Here is a 25,147-nt window from a genome sequence, read left to right as displayed (position 1 = left end):
ATAAAATGACCTATTTTGATAAATAACAACCCTAATATTTTACTCCACTTCATTAGAGAAATTACTTTTTTCTTTTTTTTAGTTTGTTACTGGCCAATGAGTTGGTTCATATACAAGATAAAATTTGAACTTCTAATGACATTTATTTAAGTAGACGAGTAAACTAATTATTCGATCAACTCAAATTGGTTATTAGTCACCAAAAAAAAACTCAAATTGGTTATTAAAAAATTTATATGATAAACAATGTTACAAATATTTCTTTTTTGGTCAGGATGTTACAAATATTTAGCCTTACTGGATAGACTGGTAGCTATAATGGGCCTGAGGCCCAAAATGAATGAGCGTTTACAAAGCAATCAAGGCGTCCAAAAATCGAGAGGCAGTGTTAGGCCCAAAACGAAACAAAAAGGTAAAACGACGGTGTTAATCGGAAGCGGCGTTAAATGTTAAATGTTAAATGTTAAATGTTAATCCTCCAAATTCCAATTCATCCAATTCGAATGCATCGTGAAGAGAAATCTTTGGAGCCTAAACTAAAATTCGCGGTTAGCAGTTAGCAGTAGACGATTCACTGAAGCCTCAGCATCAGCATAATGAAAACCCCAGCTTCAGGTTTCTACAGAAACCCCGTGAAGTTCAGAATGTAACTTGCTTGCTACCTTCACTCCAAGCGTTGCATCGCGTTGATACATTCATTCATTCATTCATTGATTCTTGAGGTATGTATGTTTTCGATGCAGGCCGACTTCGGAGAATTTGGTGCCGATTCGATTGGACATAGAAATCGACGGTCAGCGATACAAAGACGCTTTCACTTGGAACCCTACCGATCCTGATTCCGAGGTCGTACTCTTCGCCAAGAGAACCGTTAAGGACCTGAAACTCCCTCCCGCTTTCGTCACCCAAATTGCACAATCCATTCAGTCTCAGCTCGCCGATTTTCGTTCCTATGAAGGCCAAGACATGTATGCCGGCGAGAAAATTATTCCTATCAAGGTCTTTTCTCTCTTCATTCTTTTTTTTTTTCCCGTTTACTTTTCGCGCTTGCGTATTAATTGAACTCGTTCTTTTTCGTAATTTCAGCTTGATCTCCGTGTAAACCATACTCTCGTGAAGGACCAGTTCTTATGGGTAATATTGCTGTTGCTATTGTTATTGTCGTCATTGTTATCTGCTTCTGTGTTGTATGTCTAAACTCGTTGAGTTTCTAGGACTTGAACAATTTCGAGAGTGATCCTGAAGAATTCGCCAGAATCTTCTGCAAAGACATGGCCATTGAAGACCCCGAGGTTGGAGTAAGTCTATCTATCTATCTATCTATCGCGTAATGTGGACATGTTGCAGCGTTTAAACTCGTTGCTTCTTAGTTAAGGAAAACTTTGAATGGAAAGTGAAGTCTTACACTGTGCCATGATTTGTGTTTATTACTATGTGAAAACTGTGTTGGTGCTGCATTTTCTGTTCGTTAGATAGCAACAATATGTTGTGTCAATAGAGGACTTGGATTCTTCTATCATTCATGAAGTACTACTCTCTTCCTTGTAAATAAGAACACAGATACACTTGGAAAGTGAAAACTTACTAAACCGAAACATGCGTTTGTTTTGCAGCCAGCAATTGCCTTTGCTATAAGAGAGCAGCTTTACGAGGTCCATGTTTCTATTTGCTATGCTATATATCATGTTTGTGTGTTACATATCGTATCTTACCATAAATTTTTTGTTTGTTTGCACATTTAGATTGCAATTCAAAGTGTGGTTTCAGCAAGAGAAAGCAGATTGAGCAAGAAGGGTCGTCGAGGGGCTGAATATGCTCCAGTCAGGTATTCAATACATTTCTTTCCCAGATCAGTTGCATTATATGATTACTTCAAGGAAGGATATTTATGTCCCTAATCTGTTGTTTCATTGCTGCTTGTCAATTCTCTATTAACAGCAAAGGAGGTGCTGTGGCAGTGGACTTGGTCAAGTTATTTGGCCCAAAATCTAGTGTAGTTCGGTGAGTCTATTAAGTATGCGTGATGCACTTTTCTTTGCTAAAATTAGATAACTTGATGCTGATTTGTTATGCCATCATCTAACCACACTATGCTGCACATTGCCATGGTGTTTATGCAGTTAAAATGCTAATTGAAATGGCATATGATGATAGTTAATTGGTAATAGCATGTTTTATTGAGCTTTTGGAAATCCCTAAATCTTGGATATAACAAGAGATTGTCTCTTGTGACTTATGTCCTACCAATGGTTTTCAAGTTCCAAGAAGTGAAAACCAAACATGCTAGAAGGCTTAGTTATTGGCATCAGAATTATGCTAGCAGAAGCAGATCAGTAGTTGCATAAGGCAACATCTTACATATATCATATGTTTTTGCAAATAAGAAATGAATAAAGTGAAGATATCAATGAGGAAAAATCAGTGGATATGATGGTGTCCTATAATAAAAGGATTGTGACTTGAACTGGGAATACACTTCCTCAGAAAGAACTGGATATGACTTATGGAACTTGACTCGGAATATAGAAAACTACATTGTCTTTATTAACTGTTAGAAAATGTTTTTGTTTATAATTCTGTTTGATGCTCCATTATATAAATTTTTTAGCAATTTTCAAAGAGAACAATTCAATGCACAGATAATGTAAAAGAAATTATTGGTTGACACTGTTAATAATCTCATCTTAAGAACTAATTTAAGCATGGAAGTTTCATTTTCTTAGGCCACGAACTAATTTTCAAGTTTTGTATGCATATTCTCCTATAGTGGTACTTAGATTCAAAATGGAATGTTCATTGGCTTACCGTGTTTTTCTTTTGTTGCATTAGGAAAAGAAAGGAATGGGACGTGTATGAACCTATCGTGGACCTTCTTTCCAATGAAGAAGTTGATGCCCTTGAAGCAAAAGAAGAACGGAATTTCAGGTGAATTGACAAGCATTGCTTATTTAGAAGAGTAGTATAGTTCTATTGAAACCTATATTAGTTAGAGGGAATCATTACCAAGTTATTATTGTACTGTGTGGAAGTTGGTTTCGTAGAATCAGAAAATCAACGAGTCAGCATGTGTTATCATATTAGGTTGTATCATTTCTTCATCTTCATTCTGTGTACAAAGACACTAATCAGTAATCAGCATCAAGGCCAAATTAAAAAAGAAAATTAATTACATCTTATTAGCATAGTATCTAGGGTAAATTACATTGATCTTCTACGATACTGAACAATATTACACAAGTAGTCTTATCTACCATACAATTTAAGTTATATGACACTTGATACTTCCTTTTATAAAAGTGATGTTGGCCTTCCTTGTAAACGCGGCTCTGAAAAAGATTAATGTAGACATGGATAACTAGGGGTGGCATGTAAAATAACATCTCTTAATCGTAGAGTTTAATTCATTCTGGTGTATATATTTTGAATTTGATGTGCTTTGTGATACTAATTTATCAACTTATATGCACCCGTTGCAGTTTACACCTTTCCCTGCTGGGGCAAAAGAATAGCACATTATTCCCTGATTATTTGAATACCATCTATAACTATTTATTATCCAAGACTGAAATCATTATTTCCAATCAAGTTCATATCACATAAACCTATGAACCCTCCACGAAAGGAAAAATGTAAGTAGGGCAGTGTCTTATAAGGCGTGCAATATCTTATAACAGTAGAGACGGAGGGTTTCAATTTCAATGCTAAGTAAAGCTAGGATGAAAAAACAAGCAAGAAAGAAATATGAAGCAGTAACAGATTGAGAAATCAAAATCCTATGTTTTCCTCCCCACATGCCTGGAAAGAAATGGGAATATCCATGATAGAATAAAACAAAATGTGGGGTTGAGCCTATCCCATCTGAGGTTGCCAGGGCCAATATGTAAAGACAGACTTTACAGTGGCCCCATTTCTGTCATTGTAGAGAAAATGTCCACACATAACAGAGTTGAAGATATTGCTCCAATACTCATCTCTCGAGAAAGGTAGAGAATGGATCATGTGGGCTTGTTATATCTGCGTTTCAGTACTGAAAGGAACAGGAGGAAGACAGAACCAACTGAATAATAATGTGCCTCAGCAATAAATATCTTCAAATTCATCCCAATGTAAAATTAAATGAAAATATTTTGGTCATAATAAACGTTTGATAGAACAAGCATTTGTTGGCCTGCGATATAATTTGACTACTTAAAATGGGCATGTGGTAGATGAAGCCTTTATTAGCAGCGGTAGATGATGCCTTTCTTTAATTAATCCACGTGTTCATCAAACTTGATATTTTTACGTTCAAGGTTCACTCAATGAACATTCTCTGGTCTAGTAAGCTTCTAAATTCTAATATAGGTTTTGAGCATGTTACTGTCTTCAAGATGTTTTAGTTTATAGGTATGCTTGTCTGCCATTATTTTAAGATGCTAAATACACGCCATTGATTGAAATCAATCTAATGATTGAAATCAAACTTTCCACAGGAACATTATGTGCATAAAATGAAACTTTCATCATACTATTTTTTATTTCGATATGATAAAATTTTAAAATGTAAGAAATATTAGTTATTGATTATATATCTACTGAAGTTCTTTTTTTTTTTTTTGAAATTTGACAAGCTTAATCATAATCAGTATAATAATATCACTTGATTTAATCAATCAATATTAAAAAAAAAAAAGTAAAATTCACACCTTTAATATTTGCATATACAGTAATGATTTTCATGCTTGATTTATTCAAATTTACAGTTTACCTTGCTTGCGCATTTCATACATACCAATTCGGGTCAGAAAGAATCATTAAAATAGAATAAATTATTCAGAATTGAATTACTAAGTTTATCAAAGTAAAAAAAAAGAAGTTGAATTATTATAATTGATCTGCAAATCAATCCAACAAACATGTTCATTATTTTATAGATCTAATCGGATCAACCTAATCAAACCAAATCAAATCTTCTACTATTCTTCTCCTCCTAACGAAATCCAATCAAATTTTGAGGACTCCAAAGTTGACTTCTCAAAAAAAAAAAAAAATTATGAGAGAGAGACAGAGAGATAAGATTGAAAAGTGACTTTCTTTTTCCATTAAAATCTCGCCATGATTTTTGTTCATCAATCACGGGGATTCGGATTCCCTATAAACAACACTTTGAATCGAAAATACAAAAGAAAAAGAAAAATGAAAATGGGCCGTGAATACTGACTGATTTTCCATGGATTCAATCCCCTATTGAGCCGATTTCTACAATGATGATTAATTACATTCATACCACCATGACCAACTAAGCAACCTAGTACGTACGATAATACATACATTAATTAGCATACGAAAAAAAACCACTTGCTAATTGCAGCTGCTGCTTCACTTTCTTTGAGGAAGGATCATGAGGAGGTTATGTTGCAGGGTGCTGTGGACTTTGACTTATCCAATATTGACCACATTACACGAACATCTTCATACCCACACGCCATCACTTCTCCATGCAGATCCATCACACTCTTCTCTTCCTCCACTGCAAATTTAATAATTAGCTTCAATCATTCCAGCAGAATAATATAGATCTAACCTTGAAGAAACACAAACCTGTTTGAGTGGACTTCTTATTGTTGTTGTTGTTGTTGTTTTCCCTTGTAGGTTGGTTATTGTTGTTGAAGAAAGTGCAAGCTTTCTTGAATGGGGTTGCTATGGTCTTCTTCCAAGATGCCATTTGAATTGCTATTGCAAGATTAAATCCCTTTGGAAATTGGAATGATATATGAAGAGAAGAGAAGAGAAGAGAAGAGAAGAGAGCAGAGAGGAGCAAGATCCGTGAGAAGAGTATTGTGTTGAAATTGAATGGAATAGAATGGAATGGAAAATAAGAGAGTGGGTTTTTATTATTATTATTATTAAGTAATGAGTGATTATGATATAGTCATAGCTATGGATATGATGAGGGGAAAAAAAAGTTGAGGGGGTCGGCTACTGCGCCAAAGCACATGCTGCACGCCCCTTCTCACTCACACTCACATGTCAATTCTTTTTCACTACCACCATTACTTTATTATATTCTATAAATTATTCAAAATTACTTATCAAATTGTTTTAATAGCTATTTAAACATTATAGTTAAAATACTGATGTATATTATATTAAATAATTTAGTTAAATATATTAAATAATTAATTTAGGTTGGTCAAGTGATTAATTTACTTGTTTATTTATACAAATGTCAGAAATTCAAATATTAATTTTTGAATACAATAATTCATTAATGGAACTTAGATCCACAATGAATTAGTCTTTTGTTGCTTTTATCAGATTGAGAAATACTTTAAAAAATAAAAATATTAAATATATTAAATTATTTAATAATTTTTAATTATTAATAATTACTTATGAAAAAAATTCTTAAGTGTTCTAATATCATATTAGTATTCTTATTTTGTAATTAATTATTTTTACATTAATATTATATATTTATTATTATATTTAATTTAAAAATATTAATAAAATAAAATTTAACACCATTGATAAAATAAATGACATAAAACAAGAATAATAGAATACATGTTTGCTTTCAAAGCACAAAATAATTTTTTTCAATAGGTAGGGTTTGTTTTTAAAAATTGAAATTAAAATTAGAAGACTATAATTTAGTATTGTGTTTGATGATAAAAAATTAAAAATAAAATTTTAATTTTGGGATATAAAATTTCAGCCTCTTCAGTATTTTTAGAAGGTGGAAATAGAGGGGATTAAATTTTTTGGAATTGGAGACTAAAACTTTAATTTTTTTTAAATACTTTTATTTAACTTTTTAAAATTTAAATCTATTAATTAATCTTCATATTTATCTTAAATCAAACATAATATTTAGCCATAGTTTAGGACCAGTTTAGATAAACAACTTAATTAAGTTCTTTTAAAAAAAGCTTAAAACACAAGTATTTATATTAAAAGTAGTTTATAAATAAATTATTTTTATATTTAAAAGTTATCATAGAAGTACTTATTTTAAAGTTGTGTAATAAATAAGAATGATAAAATAGCTTTTGAAAATGAAAAAAATTAAATTTTTTGACTTCTTCAAGAGTTTTTAAACAACTTTTTCGAAAATTAAAAGTATATCTAAAAATTTGTACTAAACACCATTAATATAATTTTTTATAAGTCAAAAATCTAAAAAAAAAGTAGTTTTTGAAGCTTTTCAAATAGATCTAATATATTTTATATTAAATACAATACAAAGACTTAATTTAATCTTTTTTTTTTAAATTTCTATCTTCTAATTTTTATCTCTCAATTTTAATCTCTCTTCTAAACGTAGCCTTAGGTATGTTTGTGTATGACTGTATGTTAAAATATATTATTTTTATATTTTTAAAAAATAATCAATTTTTATTATTGCATAGTTAAATTTATTTTATAAATATCTAATAGTTTGAGTGGATGTGTATCATTGAATGAATTAATTAATTGTATTCACTTTACCAGTTTACCCTCTTTCTTTGTTTGGCTGCTTCTCTTCATTCTCTCTCCCCAAATAAGTTAACCTATGCCCTTTTCGTGGAAGGCCCTATTAACTACTTCACATGTGTATGTCCTCCTTCCTCTCTACTCTCTTTACCTTTCTACTTTCCTTCTTCCTACCAACAAGTACCAAACCTTGTTTTTCATGTGAAAGATATTTATATCACCATACATCAAAGGTGAAAACTCAAAACCCTAAACCAATAGTGATGGCATGGACACGCTATTTCTAATTTTATTTGAGTAAAATCCTGCGGACCATTTTATTAAAAAAAGCTAAAATTTGTTAAATTTCCATGTGAATTTAAGAGATAACGAGTTAATTTAGTAGATTATCTAAATATAAGAAAATTTATTAATTTTTTAAAATAAATATATAAGTTAAAGTAAATTTAAGGAAATAAGTTTATTTAATATTTTTTACGTCTCTATCCATGATGAGGATTCTTGAGGTACATGCATTTTCAATGTAGAAACTAGAACTGACATTACTCTTATTTTGATCATGGCATGTTTTTATTACTACATTGGTTCATGTTGATAAATATCATATGGGATGAGATGGATGGTACTAGAAGGATAGATATGATAAAAATGTAAAATTGTCTTGTGTGACATTTTTATCTATCTAATGGGCCTGAAGGGAGGGGCAAAACAATGTTGAGGGTGGAGAGGGACCCTTATAATATGCAATGCATCTCTGCAAAACATTCCGAGTCCTTTTAACTTGTTGTAATGAAAATGAGTGAAAATGTGAGATAGAGAAGCCATTGGGACAAAGGCTTAGTTACCCGCTTCATTATGGCATGTGACACTGACATGGTGTTTTTTGGGAATGGGAACGTGGAACTATGAACAACACAAGATAACCCCAAAAACAAACCCAACCCCTTTGTGGGGTTTCTATGCATCAGCCATCAGCCATTTCATTTTCAAGCCCCATTTAGCTAGTAGCATAGTACTATTGCTCCAAAATTTTTTTACATAAAATACCCAAAATGTGTATCTGGATTAAATTATTAATATATATTTTTAAAAATATATAAAATTTTAAAATTTCTTGTTAAAATGTGCTATTAAATTTATTTTTTATTTTTCTTAATCTATTAATAAAAATTTCTTAATTTTTTATAACAAATTATATTAGTTTATTTATCTACTTAAATAAGTATCAATGTTTGAATTTTATCTTATGTATGTAGTAAATTATTGATCGACTTATTGAAATTGGAAATACAATAAGAAATAAATAAATAAATAAACTATATTACGTGTACGTAAAAAATATCATTAAATCAATCACTCGTATAAAATATATATTAAAACATAAAATATATCTTAAAAATAATAGTATATATATATATATATATTATGACTATTTTTTGTGTATATAGTATTTAAAAAAAATTGAGAAATCATATTAGGTGGAAACTCAGGTGCAGTTGACTTCACATGAAGTTGATAGTTGAGAGTTGTTAGATAAAAATTTAATCAAATCAGTCAAACCATCTAACAGCTCTCAGTTATCAACTTCACGTGAAATCGACTACACCAGAGTTTTCACCATCATATTATTGTTCATACTTGAGAGGATAGATTTGTTGAAATCTCAGTGAATAGTATACATATATTTGTAAAAGAAAAACACTAAACCAGTAAACCTAATACTCTAGTATTTTATATTAAAATAATATATAAGATTCATTTGTTTGACTTATTGTTGAGGACTTCTCTAGCCACTTTAGCACAAGATATGGAGTAACGAGTAAAATTTCATATCTAGTGGATGTGAAGTGTGAACACACTAGTGACGGTGCCGTTGATTCTAATCATCATGGATTGAACAAAAAGATGGAAATTGGTAGCTTCCCAATGTTGCAGCTTAATTTGGTTTGAGAATCTATATATTTCCTTAAAGTGTGTGTGATCATTGGTTGTATCAACATAAATTACTACTAATAGATTATTATCATTAATCAAACTCTGGTTACGTTGAAAGTTATAAAATCTGAGAGCCCAAATGTATTGCCTTATCTTTGAGTATCTAATAGCCAATAATATAATGCAATCTTGCGAAAGTGACATATCCACATTTGCATTAATTTAATTCTTTTTTACTATGGATGATGAGGCTCTATATATCCGAGGCCTAGGTCAAATAATTATATTCTATGAGAAGTACATGAATTTCTAAGAACATCACCTTCACATGCATATGGTGTAAAATAAAATAAACGCCATAATGCATAAAAATCATTAATTAGCAACAGTATTATTCTGCGTACCCTATGATCTTCTTGCAAACTAATTAGTTCAATTTAGATAATTAGAACTAATTAGTTTATTCCTTTTCACATGCAATGTATCATGTGACTGACAACTGAACAGTGAAAAATTATTGCTGGGTCTGATAATAGTTTTTCCTTTTAATATAATATGGGAAATAGTATGAAACTATAGTCTATAAACAAAAGCAAACATCGTTTTCATTTTCCAAAAGTGACACGTTTGATTATTAACAACGAATTGAGATTATTGGTAGAAGCTTTCCACGTGTCCACACACTTCATGTTCGGACATTAAAATGTCGGTCCTACATTTCCTCTAAATAAAAAAAATCCCATGTGCAACTTTTTTTTATTTACAACCTATTTATTTACTTATATACAATTCAATTTTTCCCTTAACCATTATTTTAGTTACATCGAGGCAGAACATTGAACCAACGAAAAGAGCTCCGATTTTTTTATTTGGTACATCTTAGTTTCAAGGTTATATATGATGATTAAATAATATTTCATAATTAATTGTTTTGTCAACAATTACTAGAAGAAGAAAAAAAGTGAAGAAAATTGATTGGGTCAAGTTACATTTGATGGCCCATTTGTTTGATAGTAAAAGTGGACTCTATTATGGGTCAAATAAGACGGATTATTGGAAAAGTATATGAAGGCAAAGGAGTGTGGAGTGTGGACCAACATGAATGAGAGCACAATGAACAACTATTTGCCATTCACAAAAAACATACATAGGGAAACATGGATTCAACAACCCAATAGAAAATACTACAAAACCATTATTCTAGTATTATTTACCCCTATGTTTGTCCTTTTATATGAACTTATGGGTCACATTTATATAATTGTGTCTCTATTGTCTCCTTAAAGCATTGATTCCTGAGGTCCAAATATCCCCCACCTCCACCTTTCTTTCATTAAGATCATTTTCATTAGGCATTTAATGTAATACAACCCTCATAATTACTCATGAATTATTGTAGTAGTACTGCTACTATTTTTTTAGAATAGTTGATGAATGAATACTTTTTTCTCTCAATGAGGACAAGAGATATAATTTGCCGTACCACTGATCAAAATTCAAAGAAAGCCATTGGCAACCACCGCTTAGCTAAAATGTTTTTGTTTTAAACGTGCTTAATTTTTCGGCCTATGGTTTTTATTTTATGATATTAGACAATTGGAATTTGGATCTAGCTATGTATATTTGTGGGAAATAGATCTTCTGAATTTAAGTTTTGAAAAAATGCATCACATACAAAAGGCAATCCCTGGTTCTTGCTAATGCTTCAGCATGAGCCTCTTACATTACAAGATCTGCTTTATATTCATGGCTGTGACCATATAAATGATAATTATTTTTTATTATTTTTATATCAATACTATGGCAAGTTAATGTAATAAAACTGTAAAAGTGATATTTGAGATGGAAAGAAGAGGGCGTGTTCTATTTGATTGTTAAACTGGCCAATTCAACCTATTTAGATTCATAGTAATGTTACGTGTACACTAAAATTAACCACCAAAATCAGCCACCAGTATAAAATATATGTTAGAATATAAATACACATTGAAAATAAATTAAACTACACATGTATTTATACACAAATAAATCGTAGCTGATTTTAGTGACTGATTTTAATGTACAAATAACATTTTTGTTAGATTCAGTCTACCTATATCTACGAATGACATGGATTGATCTACTTATTTTTTATTTGTTTAATGATTTCAATTTTTAGATTTGGCCGTTTATGGCTAGTCCAACAAGTTATAGGAAACTTTTCAAATAATTCAGACCGCTTTTCTGAAACTCTGATGATCCACGTACGGCAGGTCACACCTTTTAGTTTTGTCCTATAGCCCGATGTGAAATATCCTGAATGTCCCTGAATGAAGTAAAAAATGACGATAGGAGTAGTGATCTATTATCAGCTTAAAGGATAAATGAAGCCAAGTTGCCCCTCAGCCAATTGGTTTAAAAGTTGGAGGGCTTGGGCTGATAAGAGTAAAAGCGATTGAATTTGGGCTTGTATTAAATTATTGAAGGGTTTTTGTATTATGGGCCTTTGTGTCATTGATGAGTTTGTTAGAATTACGTCTGCTTTGCTGATCCATGTAGCGAAAGAAAATGAAGCCCGTAATGAACATGTTCCATGTGGGGACGGTGGCGCAAGCAATAGTAATTTTGGTAAAAAAAGTGAATACGTTGTCGTTTTGGAAAACCCCCGATGCCTTAATGTGACAATGTGCATCCACCCATGGAGGCTTGGAGGCTGTCCTCATCCCTCATTGTTTGTGTTGTTTGTGTATGTATTTTCTATGACTGTGTCCTTCAAGATATGGAACCCCGATAACGGCGGAGACCTTGTTTATCTCACATGCCTGATCGCACGAGTTGGCACCGTAGATTGTGGCTCATGTTAATTACGCGAGGTCGACGTCGCGGTCTTTCGTTGGTCGACGCTGTGGTCCATTGCCGTGTGTAGGTCCGTGGGCGTTTGAGCTTCATTCTGCCAAATTTTATTTTGTTTTCAATTTCATTTCTCCATCCTGACTTTGTTGTTGAAAGTTTAATCTGTTACTGAAATAGTGAATTTTTCGAACTTAAATTTGATGTTGTTATTGTTCTTGAAAATTCTGATAATTGTTTTTTTTCCTGTTGAAAATTACAGTAATGTCTTGTTGTTGGTTTAACCGCATTGTCGACCTAATCAGATGATTGAGCATAAATTTTGTTCATAAAAAAGTTGAGCGCATTGAGTTTGTTGCTTAATGTCGTGACAAAGCCTTGAATTTGCTGCTGCAAAGAATGCATTAGCCAGTTCGTTTATTACTGTAAATCCTTCGGTTTTTATTTTGTTACAATTTGGTTTTTATTTGTATTGGTAGGAATGTTAGCAGGTAACGCTCATTGTGTTTGTGTCTTGGTGTCGTAGGTGTAATGCATATGGTGTTTTTGGATGTTTGTGTTTGTAGTTGGCAAGTGGAGGCTATGAGGATGTTGGAAGCAGGTTGGATAGTAGATGAGGTGGTAAACTAAGGGTTTTTGATCTACGTAAGTGGCATATTTTTTCATTGATCAGGTGACACAGTTTTGAGGCGGCCGAGGTGAGTGTAGTAACTATGGCGAAGAAGTTTGTGCAATCTCTAGTTTATTGTTCGTTATAGTTAGACCTGTTTGTCTTTCAGGTAATAATGGCATCAAGTAGCCAGTTTTGCAAGGATGCGTGTATGTGGAATGAGCCTCTTGCGGATTACTGGATGGAGGGCAATGCGGGTGTGTCGAATTCACAGGTACGATGCATATACGTGGCATTTCATATTTATAGGGTGTGAGTGGGATCCAATTAGATGGGGATGTTCTGATACATGATTTGGGTGGTATTGATCATGCAGTTGGTTGTACTCTTAGCAGCTGTGAGGGTTATGTTGCGAGAACTGATATTTTATGTGCTGACTATGATGTCACGAGTCTGATACGTAGAAGAAATGGTAGATTGGTGTTTTTTTGTTAAGTTTTTCGTGGCTATAGTATTTGTTAAGTTTGCGGTTTTGAACTTTCACATTTTAAAGAAATATGCACTACTTGCATCTTTGATAATGAGCATCGACAAGCATATCCTTTATTAGATGATTGGCATTAACATGTTGTAGTGGCCAAATATTACGATTATTGTGTAAATTGTATGTTAAATTATAACATGATAATATTTATTAAATCAAATTAATAATCGAGAAAGAAGTTTTTCAGTTCAAGTTTACAGGGTTGAATTAATAACCATATTAGTACCTATGAACATTTTATTTGTGAAATATACTTTGAAACTAATTTAAAATGCAAGGCTTTGATGTTATTTAATGTTAATATGCATGGATATGTAATTTTTAAATAGAAAGCATTCCACATAACGCCAGCTGGTAACGAAATGTTTCTCTTATTCTTTCAGGACACAATGTTTGTTATTTGATACGAGAGTAGAGGAAGATGCCGAGTTATCCGATTGGGAAGGAAGGGGGGATTCTATGTTGCCCGGTTTTTTGGGTTTGGATGGGTTGCGAGTAGAAGATGTCCTCGAAATGGAGTTTTCAACACCTGAGGAGGCAGGCGGCTTCTATAACAACTACAGCCGACTAAAGGGCTTTGCATCAAGACGAGGGAAGATGGTTAGAAACACTGCCGGAGAGATCGTACGGTACACGTTTGTTTGTAATAGGCAAGGATTTCGAGAGAAGAAATGGTTGGAAAAGGTTGATCACAAAAGGGAGCATAAGGTAGTAACCCGATGCGGATGCCTGGCCGAGATGAGGATAAAGAGGAAAGACGGTAGTGGGAGGTGGTATGTCTCGCGTTTTGTCGAGGAGCATAACCACGAACTTGCGTATGGGAAGCTTGTTGATTATCTGCGGTCACACAGGAAGATATCTGAGATAGAAGTTTCTCAGCTAACAAGCATAAGGGAGATTGGGATTAGCATACCTAAGATTTATGAGTCTTTCACAGCCCAACTAGCGGGCTTTAATTTGGTAACATTCACGAAGCAAGATATGTATAATGAGATACGGAAACAGAGAGGTCTCCAAAGCGGAGATGTAAGTGCAGTTATTAGGTACTTGGAAGGTCTGGCACGCATGGATGGAAAAATGTTTTGGCGGTACAAGTTCGGGCAAGGCAACACCTGTGCAACTTGTTTTGGAGCGACGGTCATTGTCAGGAAGATTATGGGATATTCGGCGATGTGCTAGCATTCGACACTACGTATGGCTGCAACAAGTACAACCTACCCATTGTTGTCTTATCCGGAGTAAACCACCACAACCAGACATGCGTATTCGGTACAGCAATGGTTTCATGTGAATTGCAGGAGTCATAAATTTGGGTTCTTCGGTAGTTTCTGGAATGCATGCAAAAGGTAAAGCACCGCAGTCAGTCATCACAAATGGCGACCCAGCCATGCGGATAGCAATCCAGTCCGTTTTTCCTGACGCACATCATCGGTTGTGTGCCTGGCATCTGCTGAGGAACGCGACTATTAACATATGCGACCCGAGATTCACGGAACTGTTTAGACACTGCATGCTGGCGAATATGGAAATCGATGAGTTCGAAGCGCATTGGGAGGCAATGCTAAATGAGTGTGGTGTTAGGGAGGTTGAGTGGGTAAAGGACTTGTACACCAAAAAGCACGCTTGGGCAACAGCATACATCTGTGGTAGATTTTTTGCTGGAATACAGACTATCTCTAGGTGCGAGTCACTACATGCCAAACTAGGGAGGTTTGTTGAGAGCAGGTACGGCGTGTTAGAATTTGTCACAAATTTTCAGAGGTGTGTGGATTTTCTGCGTGACACTGAGGACGAGCTTGAATTTCGTTCTTGGTACGGAACACCTGTACTACAAACCGAGTTTGTTGAGTTGGAAAAGTCCGGCTGGATGAAGTTCACCCGTGAAATGTTGCCAGATTCTGGGATAGCCTGAAATGGTGTGTTCGTGTTAAAATATGCAAATTAAATGACACGGTGAACCCGCATGTATATACTCTCCAGAAGTATCGGAGGCCTGAGATGAATTGGCAGGTTTATAAGGAGCCTATCTCAAACAGATTCAGTTGCACGTGCATGCAAATGGAGTCGTTTGGTATTCCATATGTGCATATCCTTGTTGTGTGTGTTAGGCTTGACTTAGTGGAAATTCCTGAAAGCCTAGTGCTGCGTAGGTGGTCCAAGGCAGCCAAAATGGAGATCCATAACAAATGTGTTGACCAACACACTGCTGACCGAAGCGTGACCTATAGGACACGATTGGGTGCTCTCTCCCAGCTATGTAAGCGGTTAGGGCGTGTGGCTTGCATGAGTGATGATGACTTCAAGCTTTACTCAAAAAAGCTTCTGAGCGATGCTGTCTTCCTTGAAATAAAGTACGACCTAAGACCATCAACGAATGTTATCACAACGGCAAAAGATAGCGGTGTCAAGGACCCGATTCGTGTTAGAACAAAAGGCACGGGTCGGATGAGTTAAGCTGGCGGTTCTGCGACTAAGACCAAAAGAAAGTGCAGCACATGCGGGAAGCTAGGGCACCGGAGGACTAGATGCCCTAACGGAGGCACGTAACCTTCATCAAGAAATGACAAATCACTCGCAGGGGGATAAAAGCACAAGTGATCAAAGGTTACTTTCTAACTTAGTCCTTCATCGACTATTTACTCTGCCACGTAGACCAATAAAAGTAACTCTATCGAAAGGATCACTATTAATGCCATTTAAATCTTTGAACTGAACTAAACTATGTTCTGGGGCACCAGTATTTATTTCATTATTCTGTGTTTCCACGTTTTTCTATCACATATTCAAAAAAGAAAGCTGTGGGTAAAGAAAATGAACTTAGTGATGGAGGCACGTAGGCCATTCATGCTGTCTTATTTTTTCGTTTCCCATTGAACAGTATCTTAAGATGTAACTCGTTTTGCTGGCATATTTTATAGTCTCGATGCTACGAAAGAATTAGTAGTCTTCGCAATTAAATTAATGTTACAACTTCAGTTGGGCTTTGCTTAATGCAGACTCCTCGCAAATGGTTAATGCTAAATCCTGTGTGGTTCAGCACGAATTAGGCACTAAAATGTTCATGCTGCAACACATAATCCGTTTTGATTGCATTATATTGGTGTTAACCGGTTTGTAATAAAACATTCTTGTTCCTGCAACAGGTACCAAGCGTTGGCCCAGGGAACACGCAGGCTGAAAATCCATCTCAATCCGGAAGCCACATGTGGGAACACTTTTCTCTTGGAGACGGCTGACCGTCGTCGACTGAGTTGTAATCTATTATTAGATGGATGATGTTAACGAGAACATGTTATATGTAACCGTTTTTTAACTTAATACTTATGTAGGCATATGGGGATGATGTTATTAAGAACCTGCCAATTCTAGTTTCTATATGTTCGTTCACGCCAACAATGTAACCGTCTGCTCCTGCTCCTTTTTATTTCTAAGCACGCAGGCTCCCTTGTGGATTACATTTTTAAATGCAAATAACGACGGCTTGATGCCGATTAGTTGGCTTTTCTGTGTAGTATCCCAAATCCTTTTACGATCGGCGTTGACAATCGATGCATGTACCTATTGATTTTGGTATTGTAAACCGTGATGTTTTTCCATATTGCCCCAAAGGTGACATAAATCTTGCATGAAGGTCAAGCCTTGCACTCAACTGGGTTGATTGTTTTTTATATCTTTAACGTGAAACCTGGTTAATCATTTTACACGGGGTGACTTGTCCAGAAACATCAAGATCTATGTATCCTTGGTCCACGAATACAAATGTCCAGATTCGTTATTTTAGTTCTTCTTTGTTCATTTCGAATAGTTGCCCTAATTTAGTTCCTTTTTAGTAACTTTCAAAATAGCATGTTTCTAACAACACAGCGGTGACAGGTAAAGAAATTAATATAAAACTATCAATATCCATTCAATAATTCACTACATAAGGTACACCTAGTTTTGCAAGCAAAGGACACGACGGTATACTAATGGAGCCGTAAACAAATAGGTCATCCAGTCCAAACAAAATGCCACAACTTGGGTCCAAATAAGTATTGGCCATATCCCCCTTTCAGTCACAGTTGGTCTAAGTGGGGGGGGGTGTGGATATTGTGATCTAGCCTGTCGACAGGACCACTTGTCTCCACACACAAAAGTGGTCATCCTACACATATAAAAGCAAACATACATAATCTAGACTACACCAATAGCACTTGACGACACTACTAAAATGCTTTGTACTTCCTAAACAGTTTTCAGGATGAAATTAAAACTTAATCTATATCAAAATGGTCCAAAGTTGTGTCTTTTGCCCACATGTGCAAAGTGTATCACTCCTTAGTGCGAATAAGCTTCCTCCACGCTGCCTCTGCCTTCGAGACCACTGTTGCCCTCACCTCGTTACAATCCAAAAGAACAATCTTCGTTGCGGTTTTCATCATTGGTTTCAACCGGTCCATCTGCCAGTAACAAATGGAAAGGGCGAAAATACGACTCTTCCATTATACAGACACAACATGGCAATTTAGTCATCACGAACCTGTCAAGGAAGGTTGGAAACTTTGAATTTTTCCTCTGTTTGGATCCAGTTCAAAATCCATAGACATGAATCGTTACTACAAAACAACCAAATAATCCGGAATTTACTAAATCGGAACATTCCTTCTTAATCACAATTGCTTTCGAGTTCGACATATGACGAAGTAAAAAATTAGTTTACTATTCCGGGTAACTGGGGACTCCTTCAGGATACTTAATTGGTCCCCAAGTGGTTAGATCAGCACTAACATGGGAAAAGCTCTGCATGTTAAGTTCCAGCTTGAAAAACTGGCCTAGCATAAGTAGCTGCAGGCAACAGAAGCACAATCGGCACATGGAACCGATTGATGATTGCGGTCAGAATTGTAACTTGAGAAGTTTTACAGGGTCTAAAAGTGTTATGTAAATTGGATTACACTCACAATGGTTTGCATGTTGCGTTCCCTGTGCTCCGTATGCTCTGGAGCTCTTGTGACATCTAGACAGTACACCTTGCCATGCTTCACGTCAACGACCATCAGGTACCATGTGTATGTTGGTTCGCACACTGCACAAAAATTTGTCAGCACAGATAGGTCAATAATAGGTTTAAACTTCTATCAAGAAGCTGCATATGTCGAATGAAAAGTTAAGTTTACAACATGTTCTAGACGACTAGTTGCCGGCATCCATCTGTTCATGTATTTTCTCGTAATGACCTCGAAGGGCGTCATAGCTAGTACATCATCGGCAAACACAGACAGTGTGTACCAAACACGAGGTGGCACAACGCAGTAGGCTCTCATGAACACGCTCATAAGGATTATGTTCATAAGTTGTGCACAAAGGAAAACAAATGTGTCAGTCTTGCCATCGAATTTATATTTCTTATATTTACGGCATGGTCCGATTTAACTCACATCAACATTGGGCATGTAAACTGATGATAGGGAGTGGAACCCTGCTCTAGGGACTTCCAATGTTGAGAACTTGAACAACACTTCCCTGGTTGTTAACAAACAAGTATTAGATCCATGACCACGTTATCGATGAAGAAATAAACGACACATTCTAAAGATATGAATAACGACAAGTGTTTCCCTACAAATATTGATCATTTTTCCTGTAAATGTAAGTGGCCATCTTGCATTCGTCACATGTCAGGTCCATGTGGACGATTGGCCTAAATACCATTTGGAACCCCTAAACAAATAACCAATACAATGTTAAGCCATCAATGGAAATATGGTACTAAGAAATTCAAGGCGTCATGAAGTATATATTAAGCGTGGAGTGTTTGGAATACTTGCCAGTGGAATTAACAACACGGGAGACTCCATTATGTTCACCATCCCAAATGGTTTGAATACACTCCCATCCTGTATAGAAAACTATGAACGTTCCGCTGGCAATTCTACGGACTGGTTGCGCGCTTCCTACAATCCGTCTGTTCTTCCCCGTGCATAGGCTTAGAGTCAATGGGCTCCAATTTTGGGATTTTTAGTGGACTGTCGCAGGTTTCCGGCAGGGAGAATAGCTCACACACTTTTGTTGTGCAGTCAAGCTGAGACATGCTGGGTAGGTCCTTGAAAATCTGCACAGCATAGGTATCATGGGTAAGTAATTTTTATAAAAGCTAAACGAAGCCTGTGAATGAAGCTACGAAGGCCTTAACTAACTTTTTCACAAATTGCCTCAACCCAGAGCACCAATACTGCGCAAGGGATCGCTTTGGCAATCCTGACCTGTTCGTGCCCTTAATAGGGAGAGGAGTTGATAGTGCCTCATCCATGATGACGTCGTTGTCAAAATCGGGAGAGTTTGGCATGATGATGTCAAGCGACGAATTCACATTCGACATAACCAACCCCTTTCCTTTCTCCAAGGATTTCTGGTGGTGAACCAATATCGTTAGTAACTGCACCTCTACTTTGCCTTTGCGCTGTTAAGTCGGTTTCCGCCACGAGGTTACCATGAATAGCCATTCTCGCTGCTACTGTGGATGAAATAGTGGCGAATGCAGTTGGACTCCCCCTTTGGGTGGTCAGTAGTGATTGGATCTCCGTCACAAATTTGCCTGTCTGAAACATGGGTCACTTCAGCGCCGACATGCGATCCTCCAAAGCTACTGTCCGAGCATCGATCTTCTGTGGAGTCAGTGAACAAACCACAAAACAAAAACAATGAATACCATATTTCAATACCAGTTATGAAGCTAACCGTAAGGTTAACATGGGTCACATGTGGGTTTGGTAAGACGGGATGAGTTGGGAAAAATTAGTTGCTGGGGTCAAACTATTGAACAAAAGTGTGGACGAAAAAAGGATCACCGCATGTACAGTAACACAGGGAAGTGTACTATATAAGGTACCAAAGGTACTGCCTTTGTTCTAAACCCAGGCACATGTCATGAATGTGTCTTCGACGACAGTGTGATTAATGCTCTATGAGAAATTGCTTGACACACGTACCTCCAGCAGCTTAACTGCGAGCAGTAGTAGTCCATCATGTTGGGACTTCGGATCTTCAGTTAGGTTTTCTCCGTGACCAGCATTAGCGCTCTGTATCACTGCCAGAGTTTAGCCAGAATATTTACTTCGTGATACAAAAAACTCGGGTTAATATATCGAAATAACCACCTCATGTTTCCAAAAAGTAAAGAGGATACAACAATAAAGGGAAATATTAGTCGTACCACATTCATTGATAGCTCCAAATTAAGGCTCGACGTTCCCTTTTCGACCGAGACGCTTCGAACGGTCCCCATCTCTATCGTGGGTACTACATTGGAACAGAAGATAAACATTGTTACTAAATAACATAACTTGCATACACAGGAACAACATGCATTTTGAGTACCCGATTTGGACGAAGAAGATGTAAGCTTCTAAAGACCAACAACGGAGAAGCCATATACAAGAAAGAAAGCAAAACTTACGCATCATTAGGGTCAGGATCCTGGGAGTCTTCCAACTGATGCTCATAGTCATCCGTTCCCGCCATTGATTTTGTGGCTAATGTCTACCTTTGCTAACTGATAACAGTACCAGGGTTAGGCTACCTTCAGCTTGTGTGTTCCCATTTGGATTCAATTAAGAATCGATTTTATAGAGATCCCTTCAGTGATGCGTGTGCGCCAAAATTGTTGATGTGACCATTGTAGGTTGACCCACCTAGTTTTGTGCAACCAACCCCCTATAACTCTATGTGTAAAACACTCCTAATTGTTCATAATAGACTCCTTGTATCCCTTGATTTTGTAAACTAAACTAACATTCAGGCCTTTTAGAGGTTGGCTTGTCCAACGGTTGAAATAAAAACAAATAAACCCTCGTTTAGGTACATGGATGGAACGAAGAAATTTACTTACTGCACGAAAAATTCATAAATAATAGTTCTCAAACTAAAATAAAATTGAATCTACAACTAGCATTAGACATGCTCTAACATTCAATCAATTATAATTAGAAACGTGCACTTTAAATGAAATAATGCTTAATTTTAAATAAAATTTAAGCTCAACAAAGATATTACAATCGAACGACCATTCTTAATTTTAAATTAGACTTCGAATGTTTATTAATACAAACGTATTTCAAAAACTGATAAAGTTATAATGGTTAACATTTGGTAATTGCTTAATATAATTATAAATATAAATAATTGTATAAGTTCTTGGATTTAAATTAAACTGTTTAATTAATTAGTATTTCATAATTTATTAGTAAAAATATTTTCCAAAAGATATATTAGTATTTTTAAATTTGGAACCATTTAATTTTAACTTAAGGATTGGTTCAATACGGTTTAATAAAATCACACCAGGTTAATAAGTATTTCACGTGTGACACTTGTTAATATCCTTCATAATTGGGTAAGGCATTGATCACCTTTGGCACCTTCATCATTTTCAGCGGAATAGAAGGATCAGATGATGACTTAGCGTGGTGTCCATCTTAGCATCTTCCCCGGATTTGAAAAATTCCGGCAAACTACAGGGGCTCGATGACTTTCTAAACCCTGATATTAGTAATGAATCTATTTTGTCGATTTTTAACAAATCGATGGTGGTTTCCTAAAATTTCTGGTATTTATAATGTACTTTTGTAACTGACAATTAATTAGAGAGTCACAGACTTGAATGCATACTCCTTGATAACCGTTCCCGCTTCTTTGCCTATAAACGTTACCCATGATTTCGTCGCGTGCCGAAAGCCTTTGACTTCTCCACTGCCATAACTGCTTGACCCATTTATTCGAATTTCTTGTTCGATTAATTATCTTGAATATATGTCCTGTTAGACCCGTCCGACTTGCTAGTGTGTTTCAAAATCGAACCCGTGTGGAGTATCTCCAACTAATACCTATGCGTGCATCTTTTCGATAACTACTTATATTTTCGACTGCTTCTTTACTTCGAATTAACGCACCTTAATCGAAAATATTTTTTGATTACCAGGGATGTTCGGTAGGTGTCCAGGATGCCAAAAAAATCCTTTCGACAAGAATCGTTCTAGAACATTGTGTAAGACATTGAACCGTGTCGCACTTGTGCACACTGATCGTAAGTGGCAAAAAGCAGCTGGATTCCCAACTTATTGTCCATAATCTCTCGTCGCTAAAAAAAAGGGATAAAGAAAGGCCTTGTCTTGGTTGGAGCTATGAAGCTTACCTTCATATTATAAAAATGCCTTTCCTTCCCTTTATTCTATAGGGTTACTGGCTGCGGTCTGAATCCCTCGACCTACATCATAAAGGAAGGGGTGATTTTAGAGTAAGCCTTTCCTTTAGTGCTTCGACCCAAACCGAACTAATCTGTTCTTAGTTGGTTTGGTTTGGTTTGGGTACATGTAAAAAAAATCGCAAATTCGTACCAAACCGAACCAATTACATTTTGATCGGTTCACTTCTAATTTTACCATAAACCTGAACCAAACCGAACCGTACTCACCCTAAGGACGCAGTGCAATGGATTCCCAAAGCATAACTCTAAACGCTAGCTGCCCGTTCTCATGTGGTGCGGCAGGAAACACCCTGTTGTGCCAGCAGCCAGCTCTGGCAATTAGTTTTCCTCATTAAGTGTCTTACTTGATGGCTAGATTGCCAACAAGTAGAAACTCCATTTTCACCAAGAAAATGGAGTTTTTTCATTTGGTCCCTTATTGTTAAAAATTTAAGACACGTAACATAATTGATTACACAAGATGCGTATTTTTTACCCCGAACAACGTAAAACTAGTTAAAAGGTAACGTTGCCTGTAATCCTCCCTTGAAGGACCAGAATCTTGATGTAATTTTTTTTAAATTTAGGGTTTATATGATATTAAATTAATTTAAAATTAAAGTATATTGTTTTAGTCATTTGTACATGTGGCACAATCACATTTCACTCTTTTAATTGCCAAAATGAACATCACACTCTCCGCACAAATAAATTTCTATTATATCTAATTTATTATCCAATTCTTTTATTTTCTTGACAAATCCAATTTATTATCTAATTTTTTCAAAATTACAAAAAAATTGTTTTCGTTTGAGTATTAAAGAGAAAATCTTAGTCATTTAAAATATACTAAAACGTTGTTTTAGTCTTATTAAAATTAAATATAAATCTCTCAATTCTAATGAGTAAACCATATGAAAAATTCTATAAAAGACAATTCCTACATAACAATTCGCTTGCCATCCTTACTCTTTCATATCTATTTTTTCCTGTATAAAATTCGCTGGTCAAAGGTAGAACAATAGACGTGTTCAGTTGGACATACGAATATGATCTCCTGATGTCACAACCTTATATTTCCAATTATGAAGTGGCTCATGACATCAATCCGTTCACGGGATTTGAACCCTAGACCCTATACCTAGCATGAATCTGTGAGGCATCAATGATTTTGTCTTTGCAAACACACTCCTCATGTCGTTATTGTAACCGACCCTTGCTCCCATTTATGGAAATTAACTCACTTAACATTCATCTTGTGGCCTAGGCCAAGCCTGAAACGAACCCAGAACAACACAGGACTGGAAGGCCCAAGACTTGAAATTTAATACACAGCAACAGATACGACTTTATCAACTTGCCTAATCTTAGATGTTCCGGAAAGGGCAATATTGTCGAATAACGGCAGAAGTATCAATCCAATCAAGAGTGATGTGACGTGATTGAAGAGACAAGACGCTATCTTCAGGCTTTTTTGGGTGTTGTTATAAAAAAAAGCAGTGTCGAAGCTTCCCCAAGAAGTCTCGTACACCCTATAAAGACAGTATTCATGCTGAAGGTGGAGGAAGCAAAACCACTTAAGATTTCGTTCCCCAAATCCTTCCACCGCCAAACCCCCATAAATACTTACTCAGCGACGCTTGTCAGGGGGAATGGAGCAGAGCATGCAGCAGTTCACATATCTCGTTGTCACAAAGGGACATAACATGGGCGTATACGTGTCATTTGAAGAAGCCAACAGGCAGATCGTCAACCACCCCAAACCGGAGTACACCGGGTTCAATAGTTACGTGCTCGCACTTCACGCCTATGAAGCAAGGATGGAAACGCTACAGGCGGACAAAGAGGCCATTGTGGAAATGATGGCGGAGATAAGCACAGTGGAGTCTCCACCGCGTGCACCCCGAATGCTCCCAACATTCGACGGACGCGTTGCGCTAGTTATTTGTGGTAACGTTCTCATTTACCCATTCATGAATGTCACTATATGACAATTTAGCAACCTATTAACTACATAGTCATAGATTTATGAGAGACCAAACACTTCCACATTCACTGTGTACTGTATTTATAAACAGGAGCACCATTGATTCCAACAGATGAGTGTGTATCGCATCACTTCACCCTTACCAACAGCATGGAACTCTGGCTATTGATGTATTGCTACGACACTGCAATTCCCGCCCCATGTTTCTTCCGTAAGGAAAAATTCCACCGCGAACTCAGACCTCTGTATGCATTCAATGTTATCATCCCTGGAAACCCGTTCGAGCCAAACGTCTGTGCAAAGGGTCGGTACACGTTCCTGGAGAATGATGCGAGGGAGGACGCTGTGTTCACCATGTTGTGGGTCCTTTTAGAAAACACGGGTAAAGAGGTCAGAGACTTCAACTATCTTCGTGCTAAGGCTTTGCAGAGGGAAAACGCAAATCTTCAGGAACAGATAACGAGGCTGGAGTCTAAGATACATATGCTTGAATCTATTTGCGACAACAGCCTTGACTGCATCACCCCGTAGATTGAAGTAAAAATCATGGCTACTACCCCGGGCTAA

At 36.0% G+C, this 25,147-nt stretch overlaps 3 protein-coding genes and 1 pseudogene across 5 annotated transcripts; 2 read left to right on the top strand and 2 right to left on the bottom strand.

Moving 5' to 3' along the window:
* Window positions 1-432: 432 nt before the first annotated feature.
* Window positions 433-3,449, top strand: BSH (transcription regulatory protein SNF5, putative (BSH)). 3 transcript variants are annotated; one of them, XR_015902475.1, is made up of 8 exons: window positions 433-646; window positions 744-999; window positions 1,087-1,134; window positions 1,215-1,298; window positions 1,614-1,652; window positions 1,743-1,825; window positions 1,939-2,066; window positions 2,121-3,431. XR_015902475.1 is itself a non-coding variant. In XM_016339182.3 (8 exons), exons 1-8 carry the CDS (start codon window positions 597-599, stop codon window positions 2,927-2,929), a joined length of 717 nt encoding a protein of 238 aa, XP_016194668.1. In that variant the 5' UTR covers window positions 433-596; the 3' UTR covers window positions 2,930-3,449. The 3 variants fall into 3 exon arrangements, 2 of the variants coding, with proteins under 2 accessions (XP_016194668.1, XP_016194659.1); XM_016339182.3 differs by having other exon boundaries at window positions 1,215-1,292; window positions 1,939-2,001; window positions 2,830-3,449; XM_016339173.3 differs by having other exon boundaries at window positions 1,939-2,001; window positions 2,830-3,449.
* Window positions 3,450-5,052: 1,603 nt separating this feature from the next.
* On the bottom strand, window positions 5,053-5,907 carry LOC107619537 (uncharacterized). Its single transcript, XM_016321831.3, has 2 exons — window positions 5,581-5,907; window positions 5,053-5,509 (listed from the first exon to the last, which is right to left on the bottom strand). The coding sequence occupies exons 1-2, from the start codon at window positions 5,702-5,704 to the stop codon at window positions 5,379-5,381; spliced, it is 255 nt and encodes an 84-aa protein (XP_016177317.1). The 5' UTR covers window positions 5,705-5,907; the 3' UTR covers window positions 5,053-5,378.
* A 5,960-nt stretch (window positions 5,908-11,867) lies between these two features.
* LOC148578542 (protein FAR1-RELATED SEQUENCE 5-like) lies at window positions 11,868-16,716 on the top strand (annotated as a pseudogene).
* Window positions 16,717-17,683: 967 nt separating this feature from the next.
* LOC148578541 (uncharacterized) lies at window positions 17,684-19,698 on the bottom strand. The gene is made up of 10 exons (XM_088503087.1): window positions 19,550-19,698; window positions 19,413-19,464; window positions 19,181-19,249; window positions 18,976-19,073; window positions 18,793-18,875; window positions 18,530-18,708; window positions 18,314-18,484; window positions 18,073-18,197; window positions 17,914-17,968; window positions 17,684-17,812 (listed from the first exon to the last, which is right to left on the bottom strand). Exons 1-10 carry the CDS (start codon window positions 19,696-19,698, stop codon window positions 17,684-17,686), a joined length of 1,110 nt encoding a protein of 369 aa, XP_088359213.1.
* Between the last annotated feature and the right edge of the window lie 5,449 nt (window positions 19,699-25,147).

Source organism: Arachis ipaensis, chromosome B1, assembly GCF_059453495.1.
Source record: "Arachis ipaensis isolate K30076 ecotype BB chromosome B1, ASM5945349v1, whole genome shotgun sequence".
In the NCBI taxonomy this organism is placed as follows: Eukaryota; Viridiplantae; Streptophyta; class Magnoliopsida; order Fabales; family Fabaceae; genus Arachis; species Arachis ipaensis.
Note: the sequence above shows the minus strand (reverse complement) of the source record. Positions and strands in the feature narration are given on the sequence as shown.